This window comes from Mesoplodon bidens, assembly GCF_964165515.1.
Source record: "Mesoplodon bidens genome assembly, chromosome: 9".
Taxonomy (NCBI): domain Eukaryota; kingdom Metazoa; phylum Chordata; class Mammalia; order Artiodactyla; family Ziphiidae; genus Mesoplodon; species Mesoplodon bidens.
In genome coordinates this window covers 2,679,404-2,694,624 of record NC_138166.1, presented here as the reverse complement: position 1 = coordinate 2,694,624, position 15,221 = coordinate 2,679,404, and the positions used below count along the sequence as shown (strand labels likewise).

At 45.5% G+C, this 15,221-nt stretch overlaps 1 protein-coding gene across 11 annotated transcripts in view; it reads left to right on the top strand.

The window, feature by feature from the left end:
- COBL (cordon-bleu WH2 repeat protein) overlaps nt 1–15,221 on the top strand; it is a 239,419-nt gene that overhangs the window by 185,691 nt on the left and 38,507 nt on the right. For 7 of the 11 annotated variants that reach the window (XM_081244504.1, XM_081244506.1, XM_081244501.1 and 4 more), the window contains one exon: nt 930–1,100. The exons of 3 other annotated variants lie outside the window; for them this stretch is intronic. In XM_081244504.1, the coding sequence (XP_081100630.1) occupies nt 930–1,100 (171 nt within the window). Of the gene's footprint in view, nt 1–929; nt 1,101–10,481; nt 10,610–15,221 lie in introns of those variants that run through there. One more of the 11 variants, XM_081244503.1, reaches the window with a different exon arrangement.

Sequence of the window (15,221 nt, the reverse complement as noted above, 5' to 3'; positions counted from 1 at the left end):
AGCACAATTTATGATACTAGTAACTCCTATCATTTGTTATATTGTCATTAACTTTCAAAAACTTTATTAGCAGAAGACAAGCATTTCTATAGAAAATTGTAAATAGATTCCCAATGTGAACAGATCAAAGAGGGCTGCTCGGTTGGTCTGAGAGATAGACTGGCCTGGGGGACATCCCCACCCTTTCTCCAGCCCAGGATCCTTTTCAAAACAAAGTTTAAAAACTGTTACCGCAAACAATAGAAGAGGTTGATAGTATAAATGGGCTTAAAGAGGTAAATCAAATTAGGGGTTATTGGATCTGTAATAGGTAATAGATGTAAGCAACAAAAATAAGCTAAAAAAATCCTGTGAACCTGAAAAAGACTAATGTGAAGAAAAAGAGTTCCTTTTAAGTTGACAGAGCTGTTTAGGGACCTTTTAATAATAATAATTATTCAAATTAATTGTTTTATTAAAATTATTTAATAAATATTTTAAATAAATTATAAATATAATTTTGATAAATTAAATTATTTATTTAAATTATTTATTAAAATGAATAATAATAATAATAATAATAATTTCAGCCGTTAAAAATACTTGTGCCTTTCAGAAACACATGGCAACTGCACAGTATATTCAAATGAACCCAAGGATAGGACCCTACGGATACAAAATGTTAAAACTTTAGCGAGGTTGGGTTTGGTGCTGGGTGTGTTTGGATTTGGTTCCAGGTGTGGCTGCATTTGGTGACGGATGAGGTTGGATTTGATGTCGGGTGAGGTTGGGCTCAGTGCTGGGTGTGGCTGCCCTTGGTTCCAGGTGTGTCTGCATCTGGAGCTGTGAGGTGCTCTTGGTGTGGCTGAGTGATGGTGACGTACCTTCCACTGGAGACAGAGGGCCTCCGGGCTTAACCTCCTGAAGTAACCCCTGTTGATTCCACGTAGGTGTCGGCCGGCAGGTGCCACAGAAGCCTCCCAGAGGCACTGCTCGGGGCCCCCCCCAGTTAGTGCTCCCCCCGCCCCCGCCCTACCCTCCTCCTGACACAGACGTGGCAGAGACTCTCGGCTTTCCTGGGGAAGGCGCTGTTTCCGAGGCCTCCGACCTGAGACCCACACGTACGTGCCTCTCGTTTCATCTGTGTCGGCGCCTCACCTCTCGGGTCTCTGGTGTCGGCGCTGGGTTTCCAGACTTTCCGTTCTTGCCTGGGGATGTGTGTGCCTCTTCCCTCCAGCTTTGCTCTCTCAACGCTCAACGCAGTGTGTCCAGTTAACAGTGAATGCACTCCGAATGCCAGGCAGGTACCGTGAAGAATGATTTGACCCATTAATCATTCGTGTTGTGGTTAGACTTCAGCCAGAATTGCATCGTGTGGGTGGAGACAGCCGGCTAGGAGCAAATAAATGTCCCTCAGATTAGAACTGTCCTCGCAGTGCCCGCAGGGGGCCCACTCAGCACAGCACAGCACAGCAATGATGCAACTGTATAGGCTGTATTGCTAAGCTCTGGCTCAGGCCGGCTGTGAATGCCGAGGCGGCTGTGCTCCAGAGCTGGGGGGACTTAACGGACTAGAATCTTTGAACTCTACAGCCAGTGGCCAAGCATTAGTCCCGCAGAAGGGAAGACTGGGGCACCAGAAGGGGAAACAGCTTAATGTGAGTCTAGCAACAGCCACAATTAAAGGCTCATTTTGTTTCTATTTCTTGTCACACCCTGTCTGAGATCAGGCTTTCTTCGTTGTTTCCTGGGATTTCTTTTGGACTTTAATAAGCACCATGTATAGCATTCCCACCTCCAGCTGGATATTAGCTCTATGTGTTCCACTGTACACACAGACACACGCACGCACACACAGGACATCGAGCCTGAGTGCATCCCTCGGTCAGGATGCCTGAGCCGCGCGGGGATATTGCCTTATAAAGCAGGTACCATCCAGGGCTGCCTTTTCCCGATGGTGAAGTGTCTCTGTGCATTCAGCCCGGGGAACAGCTGGCGCCCACATGAGATATGCAGCCCTCTGGTTAGGAAGTCCAACCTTTTCCACCATCGAACCACTTGATCTTTTTCTGTCTTCTTTGGAAATGACAGCTAGCTCCCTGCCAGCTTCTGGGGAAAGAAGATAATCGTTGGATTACTTACCAACTTTCTCTAGGCAAAATAATCCTGATTCATTTTATCTCTTTTCACAAAGACTTCTTTTCCATCCTCAAAATCTGTTTGATCATCTTGACGTTGGACATGCTTCCGAATGCAAATGAAATTTGTAGGGGATTCAGAAATGGAGGATTAGACAGATTAGTGGGACAGATGACACCGAGGCTTAGACAGCTCTGGAGCTGTGTCATCTCTGAAGAGAGTGGCTTTGAAGCCCCACAGGCCAAGGCCGTGAGCTTTCAGTGGCCACTCCCGTGGTCCTCACCGTGGATTGTCCCCCCTGGGGAGCCCGTGAGGGAGGAAGGGCTGAGGGGAGGGGGTGGCCCTTGGCAGTGAGGAGTGGCCACAGCCCAGGAGCTCGGGGGGCCTAACAGGATGGGACAGCCAGGCCCACGGACTGCCCTACGCTTGACCTTATGTAAACCCTCAGACCCCAGCTTCCCCCAGGCCCCTGCCTGGGTTTGTGGGGACAGTGTCAGCGTGTGGCATCTGCTGGGGAGACTGAGGACAGGATTTAGCAGCTGCATTTTTTTTTTTTTTTTGGCCGCCCTGCGCGCCCTGCGGGATCTTAGTTCCCCAACCAGGGATGGAACCCGCACCCCTGCAGTGGAAGCTCAGAGTCCTAACCACTGGACCACCAGGCAGGTCCTCAGCTTTTAAAGTCCTGCATCAGCCTGGAGGAGGAGAGCCTCCCCCTGGGTCTCTCCAGCGCTGAGGAAATACATCCCATCCCCGCCCTTGGGAGCCTTTGCAACAAAGGTCTGCGTAGAGAATGAACAAGCCTCGGACCGAACGGGAGGCTCCCTGCCTTCTTGCCTGGAGGCTCCATCTCCTTCTCCTGCCCCGGGACCATTCTCTCCATGTCTTCCTCTCCCCACGTGCATGTCCAAGGACCTTCCCCTGCCCTGGACATAACCCACCTGCCCTCCTTCCTTCTCATCCCCTCTCACACACCCACAGAAACGCCAGGAAGAGAGCACAGCAGCGCAGGGGGGACGGAGCGGGGCCCCGTGGGTGTTAGGACCACGCAGAGCCTCGCCCGGGCATAGCAGGACCCCTCCTGTCCCCTAGCCCTGTCCTCCTGACCACGCGTGCACCAGGGGTTAATGCATCCAGCTTGGAGCTTTTATGTAGCAGGACCGTTCCGGGCATCGTTTACAGCAGGAAAAGCTAGGATCACCTGCCCAGCCAGGAAGAAAGCAGTTCACCTGCTTTGATTCAGGTCTTTAAAAAAGTGAGGGAAAGCGACTCCTTTGTTGTCATTTGTTTTATTTTTTTACACCCCGTTGAAATCTGGGTACTGGTCTCCCTCGTCTCTGGGGACCTATGGATTGTTGGTGTGTGAAGTGTCGGGTGTGATTTCCGCCCCTTGTGGGCACGTGCATCTCACCTGCATGCCCATCCAACTTGCATCTGTTTGTAGCCATGGGAGCTCAGTAGGCACTTGCATCTGCCAGCCGTAAGCGCTTGTGTGTCTCCCCGTGAGTTCAGCAGGAGTCAGACCTGTGCTCTCCGTCTAAGAAACGATGTGTTAGCGGTGGACATCAGACCTGAGTACCCGGAGGGCTCGCTCAACCCTCTCTGGGGAGCCTCTGTAAGGAGGAAGCTGAGCCAGAAGCAGCTACATCACTGGCCCCTGGTCGCACTGCGGAATGGGTCCAGCAGGAATCGACCTGATGGCGTCTTTTTTTTTTTTTTTTTTGCGGTACGCGGGCCTCTCACTGTTGTGGCCTCTCCCGTCGCGGAGCACAGGCTCCGGACGCTCAGGCTCAGCGGCCATGGCTCACGGGCCCAGCCGCTCCGCGGCATGTGGGATCCTCCCGGACCGGGGCACGAACCCGCGTCCCCTGCATCGGCAGGCGGACTCCCAACCACTGCGCCACCAGGGAAGCCCCTCTCCTGAGCTCTTTTTGAACCAATGGACAGTTTGTAGTCGGAAGAGGTAGAATGACCATCCCCTCGTGCATCTGTTCAGCTCCAAGAGGCCACCTTCCGCGGCCGGCCCTCGCGCCAGCTCTGGGGGGACCCAGCCCGGATGTCAGAGTGACGTGAGTTCCGCCTACTCTCACACAGTCAGGGGCGGGGTCTCCGTGCTCGCCCTGCTCCAGCCCAGGAGCCCCTTGGTCTTTGGCACGGCTACCCCTCCCTCCTGTTGCCCTCTAGGTGTTCATCCATTTCTCACCATACTCGTCACACAGGCCTGTATGTGCTACCCCACTAGTTGAAGCTACTCGGAGGCGGTACCGGTCTTAAAGGGCATCCAGCTCCGGCACTGTGGTCTGTCTCTAGGTTGTTCCCATAGCGTCAGCACTGCATCGGAGACCTTGGCATCACACCTTCAGCATCCCAGCCCGGGCTTCCGTTCCTCAGTTGTCTCCTGGCCGGGTCCGTCTGTCAAGACGCCCTGTGGCACCCTGGCTCCGGATGACCCCCACCTCCTGTGTTCACCCTCTTACGTAGCCCTCCCCTTGAACGTGGACTCGTGTCTAATGAGTAGAACGCAGCAGCAGTAGTGGAAGTCACTTGTCACCTCCGAGACTAGGAGGAAACAGTCTGTGGGTTCCATCTGGAGCCTCTCACCTGCTCACCCCGAGGAGAGCCAGCTGCCGTGCTGAGATCTGCTCTATGGAGAGTCCACGGGGCAAGGACCGAGGGAGTCTCCAGCCAGCAGCCCTCAGTCCACTGACCATGAGAGCTGAGTCCTGCTATGGCCACTGAGTGACACTGGAAGCAAAACTTCCCCAGTAGAGCCTGCAGGTGAGACCACAGCTCTGGTCTACACCTTGATTGCACACAGCTGAGCCATCCCGGATTCCAGACCCACACAGACTATGAGATAAATCCTTATGCTTTGAAGCCTCTAAGTTTTGAGGTCATTTGATCCGTGGCAATAGATAATCAATACAGGTTGCAAAACTCCCATCTCAAACCTAATCAAACAGTTAGGGAATTTCTTATCTCATTAGGAATCCCGGTGGGACAGACTTCGTGCTGAATCTGAGGCCTAGAGTTGCCATCAAGGCTTTCCCTAGATCATCTTTGGGGTTGGCTTCCTCCTCAGGCTGGTACCCAGGGCGCCATGGCTGTCCCCTGCATCCCATCCACACACCGGAAGTCTCAGAGGAGGAAGAGACACTATCTTTTCTAATAGTTTCATAGGAAAAGTGAACCTTTCCCAGAAACGCCCAGCTGCAGAGTTCCTCTCGTGTCTCATGGACCAGGGTTGGGTCTGGTGCTGACCCAGTGCCTGGGTGAGGATGGAATCCCCGGAGGTGAGTCAGGTGCATCCTGACAGCTGGGGTGGGGTCAGCTTTCCCCGCTCGTTGGGAAATGTGGAGGATGCACAGTGCATCAATAGCCAGCGGTGTTCACCACACGTGGGTTGTAGCCTGAGGTTTCCCTCCTGTGTCTGGAGAACATAAGATGTGTTGTGAGCAAGTGCAGAGGGATGATTGTGTGCCGGCAGTGAAGACCAGGCGCGTGACTCAAAGCAGTGTGACCGCACACCTGAAAGTCAGAAATCACCCGGGCACCTTCCTCCTTCGGGGACAGTTTCAGTTCAGGCCTGGCCCCCACCTACGTTTCCCATTTCCTGCTTTGACAAACCAAAGGAACTACTGGAAATGCTCCTGACATTAGAAGGTGCTCGCTTACAGCCCAGAGACTAAAGGGTTGGGTTTCTTGATCATCTTAGTAGCCAAGGGGATAACAGAATAGGGTTAGTGAAGTTGGGTGTTCAACCAATCAATCTTTGGAATCCTGTATCTCCTTTAAAATCACTGTCTGCTCTAAGAAGCATCATTTTCTCTCTTCCAAGGTGAGCTTAGCTTAGGATAGACAAAATGCAGCCTCTTCAAAGTTGGTTAGGGCAAGTGTGAAGCTGGGTGGACTTGGCCTCTGCATCGCCCGGTGCAGGACTAAGGTCCCTTGGCCTGGTCCAGGCTGTCACTCTCTCCCTGGTAGCCACGGCCAGCCCAGCCTGTGGAGTCTGAGGTGGTGAATGCTTGGTGCACAGGTGGGAGAAGAATGGTTAGGCTGGGTGATGTCTCAGCCTCGTGGCACAAAGGGCACCATGAATGGGGCTTTGGTGATGTGTTTGAGCTTCTGTTGCATACTTGTAACAACAGTAAATAGTAATCCCTTGGCCTATGCTCTTCAATCTTTTTGTTTCTTATTAATAAGCTTTCATATTAACTTTTAGCTATCTAATCAAGTACATCGGTGCATGTCTAAACCAGTACGATTGTGCATATGGATTTCCCCCCATAACTTTCTAACCAGCTCGCGCTCTGATTTCAGTTTTAGTTGAACCTTCATTGTGGATCGTGATGGTAGAGTCTATCCCGTTAGTTGCACTGAATTTGTTTACAAGATTTGCAGTACTTGTTATGATTACGTTATTAACAAGTTATTAGCTACTTATTTTAATGACAAGACCCTGGGGATTTTAAAACTCAATGCACAGAGAGCTCAAATTACAGATCCTCAATTTGTCTTATATTTTTAAAATTAAACTGTCCAATGACTGTCATTTTCTTATACATTTTCCTACACCAGGCTTGAGGAGATCAGCCTTTCCTTGGGTATACTTTTCTAAGGTAATTGGCAAAGGATTTTAAAGGCAGAGAGGGGAAAAGGGCCATTGTCTCCTGCTCTAAATGACATGTAAGGTTAAAGCACCACTGTGACGACCATTGCGATGTTTCTAGCTGATTGGTTTTCAACTTGTGAACAAGTGTCCCATTCTAAAGAACTTTAAGGAAATTCTAAATTAGGGGAATAAAATGAGAGAAATAAACTATCCATTCTCAATTAGAAGATAGTAGTTTGCTCAATGTAAAATTAATAATAATAATAACAATAATTCACATTTTAGGCAGTGTGACTCAGCAGAAGATCTGAAAATCTAGAAATACTTTGGCCCCAGCTCTGTGGTTTACTGGCAAAATGGCTATAATCAGATCCCCACACTCCCAGACGAGAGCCTCACTAATGGCTGTGCCACGTGGCATGCGGGATCTCAGTTCCCCGACCATGAGCTGGCCTGAGCGGAGAGCTTAGAGAGGACAGGACAAGAGCTTCGCTGATGCTCCTTATATCAGGACCAATAGTCTTCAAAGTCACCTAACATCTTACTTTACAACTGGAACCAACACTTGGCCCCTTTCCAAACAAAGTAGTTAATCCTGAAGCTTGTGACACAAACACAGTTCTGGGAGTCTCGTTTGTCATGGAAGCACCCCTGAAACCCTCCAGGTGTGTGGACTTCAGAGCAAGCCCAGGGAAGCACTCTTGCCCTTGTCTTGGGTTTACTTGCCGCTTTCCTTCTGTGGCTAGAGAACCAGCCACGCAGCTGCTCCTGCTGCCATGGGAAAGGGCACGGCATCCAGGAAAACAGGAACTGGGTGGTGAGCAAATGGCCCGTCTCATAAGAGGAAGGAAGTCGGTGACTATGGGAGCAGGGTCTGTCCCTGCTCAGAATACATTTTGAAAATAGACTGAATTTTTAGCCTGTTATTATGGTACCTTGAAAACCACTAAATCCACCCAATATGAGCTAAAGATTGAATACTACTTAGAAGCAAAGCAATGAGAATCATGGTAGAGTTATGTATAGTATTTTTAAAAACCCTATGAACTTATTTCCTTTTGCTAATTATCTTTTAGCCCTTTATTTACAAGCTACCATATCCCTGACTTGAGAGAGAATTGAAGAACTTAGTGACAACTCAGGGAGCAGGTATGCACTGGACCTGATTCACGCCAGCTGGTGAGAGTAGGTTGTTGAAGTTTTAGGAATTTTGCAAGCCAATTGCTAAGTAGAACCATTATTAAAAAGTAAAGTATGTAAGCTTACAATTAAATAATATTAAAAACAAAGGTAACAGATACTAAAAACTCACCACTTTCTAATTATTTTACTACATTTTACTATTTCTGTGTTCTTGAGGTTATGTACTTTGAATCAATATGATTCAATAATATGTATCAGTGAAAATGCTATATAACAGCACACCACTGCACACCTCTTCCCAGCACCACATTCAGTGACTGATGAGACCTGGAAATCAACCAAGGAAGGAGCATTTACATCATGGACATTGGCAAAGGCTATACAAATCAGGGCTGGATTTCTTGTGTGCTAATTGTCCAGGTGTAGGATGTAACATTGGGAAATGTCAATAATGCAGATTAATTATAAAAGCATATTAGCAATAGCCAATGCATTGTGAAAAGCACCACCCTACCCCATCCCGCCAAAGTTGAAGAATGGTTCTTCCATTTTCCAAAAACCATTATTCAGTTCAGCAAGGTCATTCATGTGACTGACAAAGAAGGCAAATTCCAACATCTGTCTTCATGGTTTCATGTTCATCTTACTGCTTAACATAAAACGATCAATCCACATTTGTGTCAAAAAGACACGTGTTTGTCAATGGTAATAGTAGGCTGACTACAGATAAAATAATTTGACAAAAATTAATAAAAGGATTCTGTGAGAATCAATTGGTCATATAGAATTTACAACAAAGACTATTATATATTGTATTATTACTTGTAAATTTTGTGCTACCCATCCTTTGTATCAGTAAAACTTTATCTGTCTGTTTATCCCTTTTACTTTTTCCAGAGAGCTGGTGACTAACCATTTACCAGCCTCCCACTGCAAAGGAATAACATATAAATAGGAATGCTGAAAGGGAGTAAAATTATTTAGTTAAGAAAACAGATGGCGATATTATTTTTTATTTTCCTAATTCACTGCTCAAGCTGTGAGTTGACATAAATAATCAAACAGGTTTCCGTGTCTCTCAGAGTTTTAATTTGCAGGCTAAGTTCAGGTTTGGCGTAAAACCCAACTTTTTTACATCAAGCGTTATAAGAACTTCTTTCTGGGTTCACATATATTTAAGTTCTTCCTGGAAGTAAGGAATGGACAGCTTGATTTTTCAAGAATGGTTTGAGAGTCTTAATAAATATCATTATTTTATTTTATTAGTTAAAAAGTGAATAGGGATTATAAACCCATCATTTCTTTACTGACAATAGTCTTCTAACCTGTTGTCTTAGGATTTTTATGAGATAAATAAATTTCTATGAATTTAGGCATGGCTGTCCTTTGTTTTAATCCCTAACCCTCGAGGCCTTCAGGGCCTCAAGCTACTCCATGCAATCGACTGCCCTTCATCCAGTGGTCAGTCTCTCACTGCGGAAAAAAGCAAGGCCCAGGAGAGGTTTGCTCCTTGAAAACAGTGGTCAACATGCAGATGCAGTTGATGCCTGTCTCCAACTCAGTAAGTCAATCAGTATTTTCTGAGTTTATGCTTGAGCCCTGCTTAGTATCCACATTGTCGAGGCTGGATTGATTGATCTGCCGCTGAGGGCACTGGGAAGCAATGTTATCTGTTTTTCCCTAGAGCTCTGGAAGCAACTTAGACTGCTTTCCAGGAGCTTCCCTACCAGCTGGTCACTGTCTCTGCCTGCAAGGACTTTAAGGTTTTTGTATCAAACCCATATCATTTTATTAGAAAACCTCCAAGACAACAGTGTGTGCAGTGATGCTGATGATATAACTCTTCCAAGGACAGAATTGTGTATGTTGGATCAACAGGCCCTTTGAATAACTGACATAGTCAGTCAGTGGTATGTCAATGGTAATAATAGGCTGACTACAGGTAAAATAATTTGACAAAAATTAATAAAAAGATTCTGTGAGAATCAATTGGTCATATAGAATTTACAACAAAGACTATTATATATTGTATTATTACTTGTAAATTTTGTGCTACCCATCCTTTGTATCAGTAAAACTTTGTCTGTTTATCCCTTTTAAACAGGACTGAAAGGAAGTGGAAGATACAAATGAACTTATATACAAAACAGAAACAGACCCACAGACAGAGAAAACAAAGGGGAAGGGGGGAAGGGATAAATTAGGAGTTTGAGATTAACATATATGCACTACTGTATATAAAATAGGTAAACAACAGGAACCTACTGTATAGTACAGGGAACTCCACTCAGTATTTTGTAATAACCTCTAAGAGAAAAGAATCTGAAAAAGAACATATATATATACACACACATATATATATCTAAACCACTTTGCTGTACACCTGAAACTGACACAGAATTGTAAATCAACTATACTTCAATTAAAAACAATAAATTAAATTTTTAAAAAAGAAAGGAAGTGGAGGAAACATTAGTAATATGATGATCTAGCCGACACCTCACTCTCCATGCAGTGCTGAATCCCCAGGGCCTTGATGATGATGAGAAAGGTGACATTTATTCTGCCAGAGTTTGCGTTCATATTTTACTGTTTATTTTCCCCCCCGCAGTTTATTGCTGTGCATCATTCCCTACCCATGCCAAGCGCTTCTGACGGACGGCCCCTTCCTGGAGCTCCGTACCTCTGACTTTTCCCTGTGCCTCTGCTGTCCTGACTCTGATTCTGCTGTTGATCTTCCATCTGTCAGCATAAAAGAGCTCATTTGTACACCCGCAACTTACTTTCTTTAGAATTTACATATAAATGCATAAACAACAGAGATTTGTCTGACCGAGGTTCACATTTCCTTGTAGGAGGTAAAGACTTCTATATGTAAATTCTAGGTTGATTATATTGACCTGTCTGAAATTCCCCTTTCATTGATACGTGGATATGTTTTTATTAAGAACCTTGCTTTATTTGAATTCATTATTAATTCATATTTTTCTTGTTTGATATTCGGATACAGAATTTCTTCTCCATTTTCCTTTCAACTAGATGGTGTCCATAAATTGACCAGCAAGGGCAATGTGGATAGAACTGAAATAGTCTATCTTCCTGGTAAAACTAAGTGCCTAAGGCCAGGAACTATAGATATAACCTGTAGGGACCCACAACTCATGACCTATAGGTATCCATTCGGGATATGTAGGATATAACATTTCTGTAGATGTTTTCCAGGTTTTCCTATTACTGCGTCCCCTGCCATTTAGAGAGTTTACGAGAAGAAAACAGAGGAAGAGGAGCATGTGTCTCACTTTGTTGATTCACCAAACACGGGGTACTTGCTTGATGCTAGGGGGCTTTGGGGGCTGTTAGAGTGAGTAGCACATGACCTCTGCCCATGGCTTCTACTTACCATGACTCTCTTGAGAAAAGAAGTAGCGATGGGTCCACTTGATAAATGCTAGTCCGGAGGTTTGTACGAGTGGACCATATGCCCGAGGGTGTAGCTACCATGTCCACGTAGGGGTGTTGCCTGCTCTTCCTAGAGACTAAGGCCCTTCTCCCATCTTGAGAAAACCGACGCAGTCACTGAGAACTGGTCACCGCAGCCGTCCTAAGACAGAGCAGATGAAAATACTCATGTGAAGATTCAGGGCTTACGGAAAAAGACTTGCTTGCTTTGATAAATTTTTATTATTGTGCAAAGATACATTTGAATTGGAGAAGCTTATCATGTTTCTCTCCAAAAGGTTTTTTAAATGTTATTGCTCAAAGTGAGAAAAAAAATGAGTTTTTTACTTGTATGACTGTGTCTGCTTGATCACAATAAGAATGGTAGCTGATATTGGTATTGCTAGTAAATATAAGCTAGAACTTCTAGAAATATATAGCTAGAGCTGTGTACAACCAATCTAGTGCCATGTGTTGGTGAAAAAAAACAGAAATTACTCAGGAGGAAACATAGAACAAGTTAGAAAGTGCTTTTCTTTTGCATTAAAATAAAGAACTTTTGTCTGATAAGTAGCAGTCATTTGACCTTAAATCATTAAGTGGGGAAAGTCTAGACAAGAGAAGGTAATGTTTACCTAAATGTTGGGGAAAGCATCAGGATTTATGGCCCAGACATTAAAGATTGTAAAAGATTGTATATAATTACAGCAAGAAGCATTTGTGTAAGAAGTAGCTATTACGCTGAAGAAAGATGGCGGTAGGAAGTCTTAAGGCAGAAAGTTAGGAGAAGAACAGGAGAAAGTGATATTGTTTGTTGAATTATTGGTTGGAGGACAGAAAATGTAATACAAAAAATGTATCAAACTCTATGAAAAACAGAGGACACAGATGTTGGGGGTGGGAAGGAACAAACTCAATGGAGATCGATCGAATTCTGTGCCCAATGGAATGCGACCAGGGCACCCCTGACGTCCTGGATCACGAAGTTAGCCAAAGACACAGATTTTTTTTTTTTTTTTTTTTTTTTTTTTTTTTGCGGTACGCGGGCCTCTCACTGTTGTGGCCTCTCCCGTTGCGGAGCACAGGTTCCGGACGCGCAGGCCCAGCAGCCATGGCTCACGGGCCCAGACGCTCCACGGCACGTGGGATCCTCCCGGACCAGGGCACGAACCCGCGTCCCCTGCATCAGCAGGCAGACTCTCAACCACTGCACCACCAGGGAAGCCCAAAGACACAGATTTTTGACAACACCTCAGGGTTCTCTATCACCAAGGTGGCCTCTCACACAGCTGGGTAAAATTCAGGGCAATTCGATGAACAAGTTTTAGAGATCCACGTGTGTCATGACACTCTGCTTACCCAGCATCAGAATCTTCTAGGAACCAGACCAAATAATTTGGTTAAATATTTTTTTCTCGAGGCACTTGCATTTCTGAGAGGTTTCCATTTCTGGCTCAGCCCAGAATCCATCCCTCTTTGTGGGTCATCTCTGCTCCTAATAAGCCAATAGGAGAACCGTCTGTTTCTTGTTTCCATAATGTCACACATACTGTCAAGAGTCGAACTAAAAGAAAAACAGATTTGTGAGGGTTCACATTTTCTAGCCAGAGAGACACAAATCAAGCAGTCCTAGTGACTGACGAGCCTTGACTAGCCATGCAGGTTCCCAGGGACACCCTCGGGAGCACCAGCCCTATAACAAGTGCCAAGGCACACAGAAATTATATTATTTTTCAACAGCAATTGGCCTAAACTCTTCCATTTTCACCATAGAGACAGTGTCAGCAGTGGGCAGTGGAACTCGCTGTAATTTCTAAACTGCATTAGATGAGAATGTTTGCCATCTCACTTCACCGGTACTTTTGACCTTTTCCTATGAAAATTTGGAGATGATTTTGTGGTGAATAAATACTCCTAGTACTACAGATGAAAGAATTTGGAGAATCTAACTCCAGTTTCCTTACTGATATTGTATTTTCTCACCCATTATAATCAACCACGCATTACATCTGTGTTTGCAATGCTTATCAACTGCTAATTTTCAGTTTCCATGTTAATTTGGGTCCATCATATGACACTGTTTGTTCACAACTCTCATAATTCATGTAGTCTGATCCAAAACATGTCCATATGCAGACTGACATTTTCCGCGGCAAAACAAACTTTTCTGTAACAGAGATAGGATTACATCTTCCAAGTATTCTGCGGGGAGTAAGAGCCCTTCCACACAAGTACTGAAGGCACGACCGATTGTCTAGGAATTAATCCACTCACAGAGTACTTACTTCTTCTCTCCCCTCTGAATTGTGCGTGTGTATGCGAGCACACGTGTGTGTTTTTAACTATTTCACCCTTCAAACCCAAGGAATGTAGAGCAGGAGAAAAACTCAAAATAGTTTTGCTGCTTATTAGTTGCCATGGTAAAGCAACAAGAAGCAAACTTCAAACACTGGTGAAAATGAAAGTCCAAGTGTGAAATGAAATGAGGCTTGGCGTTATCTGTGGGCTGAGTTCCCATGCTTTACTCGTCACCGATAGCAACACAGAGCACTTCTGTCAAAAACTCTTCACAGGAAACTGTGAGGTTAAATTTATCATCACTTTCTGTGTTTATTCTGCCCTTAAATGCTTTATATAATCCTTCTTTTTCCTGCTTCTTAAGAAAATAATAAACTTTTTATTACTATGAGCAGAGCTGTGTAAAACTCAGAAGGTTTTTATCTGCCTCCAGCAAAGAAAAAATGTTCTTCAGTAAAGGAAAAAAAACACAATTAAAAAAAAAACAACCAAAGAGGTGAGAACTATTGAGATTATTTAGGCTGGCTTCATTGTTTCCAGGGTGATCCATCTACCCTCCGGTTTTCAGGGAGGAAAATGAGGGGGAAAAGTGACCAAACGTGTAACCCAAATCAGAACGCAACAGCCAGTGTATCCCATACGTTTTTCTTTGGCGTGTAAGGAAGTAGGGTTAAAGAGACAATAGATCCTCGTAGCTTTCGTGTGAATAAGACCTGGTAATGAGGAATAGAAAGACTTCCTAACAGCACCAATCCTAAACCAGATGGCAGATGACCGTGTCTGGCCCGCAGATGTGTCCTCTCTGCCAGGTAAAGTTGCCAATATTAAGTCATGTTGGCCTTGAAATTATGTCTCCTCTGGAATGTGTAAGAACGTTCATGCCTTCGGGGCCCAGAACTCAATGGGCACCATGCCCCCCACCATCTCCAGGGCCCAGCCGGGAATTCCTTTGCTATAGTTCTTCTTGAGCTATGGTTTTTCCAGTCAGAGAATGGAGGAGAGAGTGATGAAGCCTTGCCATCAGGCTCCTTCCTGACCGTAGCGGACAAAAGTGGGAAAATGAAGCCTAAACCTATAGGACTGCAGTTTCAAAGAAAGGGGGAGAAAGCTCAGTTCTGGTTGGAAGTAGGGAGTATTCGCACCTCTGGCGGCTTTCTCTCATGAACATTTCTGCCTAATCCTTGGGGCCTTTGATGTACGACCTCTCTCTCAATCTTTTCTTCCCACCCCCCAGTGGCAGGCACACCCCAAATCTGCACCCACAGAGGGCTTACTGATGGAGCCAGGAAGGGGATGCCTGGGGTAAGGGGGGGACCTGCCTTGAGCATCTGCCTTTCCACCCCCGTCCCATCACAGCTGTCACACAAATAAGGTAGAGTGTGACCCTGCTGAGGGCAGCGCATGCCAAGCCTGAACAGCCACTCCCTGGACAAATGGCATACATTAGGGCCCTGGGGCTTGAGGACAGAAATAGTGTACGTGAAGACGGGGTTCATGAAGTCCCATGAAAATCAAATAATAGCGAATGGTTTTACATTGAGATTTTTCTTATCTAGTAGTGGATTATAAGTTTCCTTTTACTATTGCAAGTTGAAATATGGGAATCAGATTGATG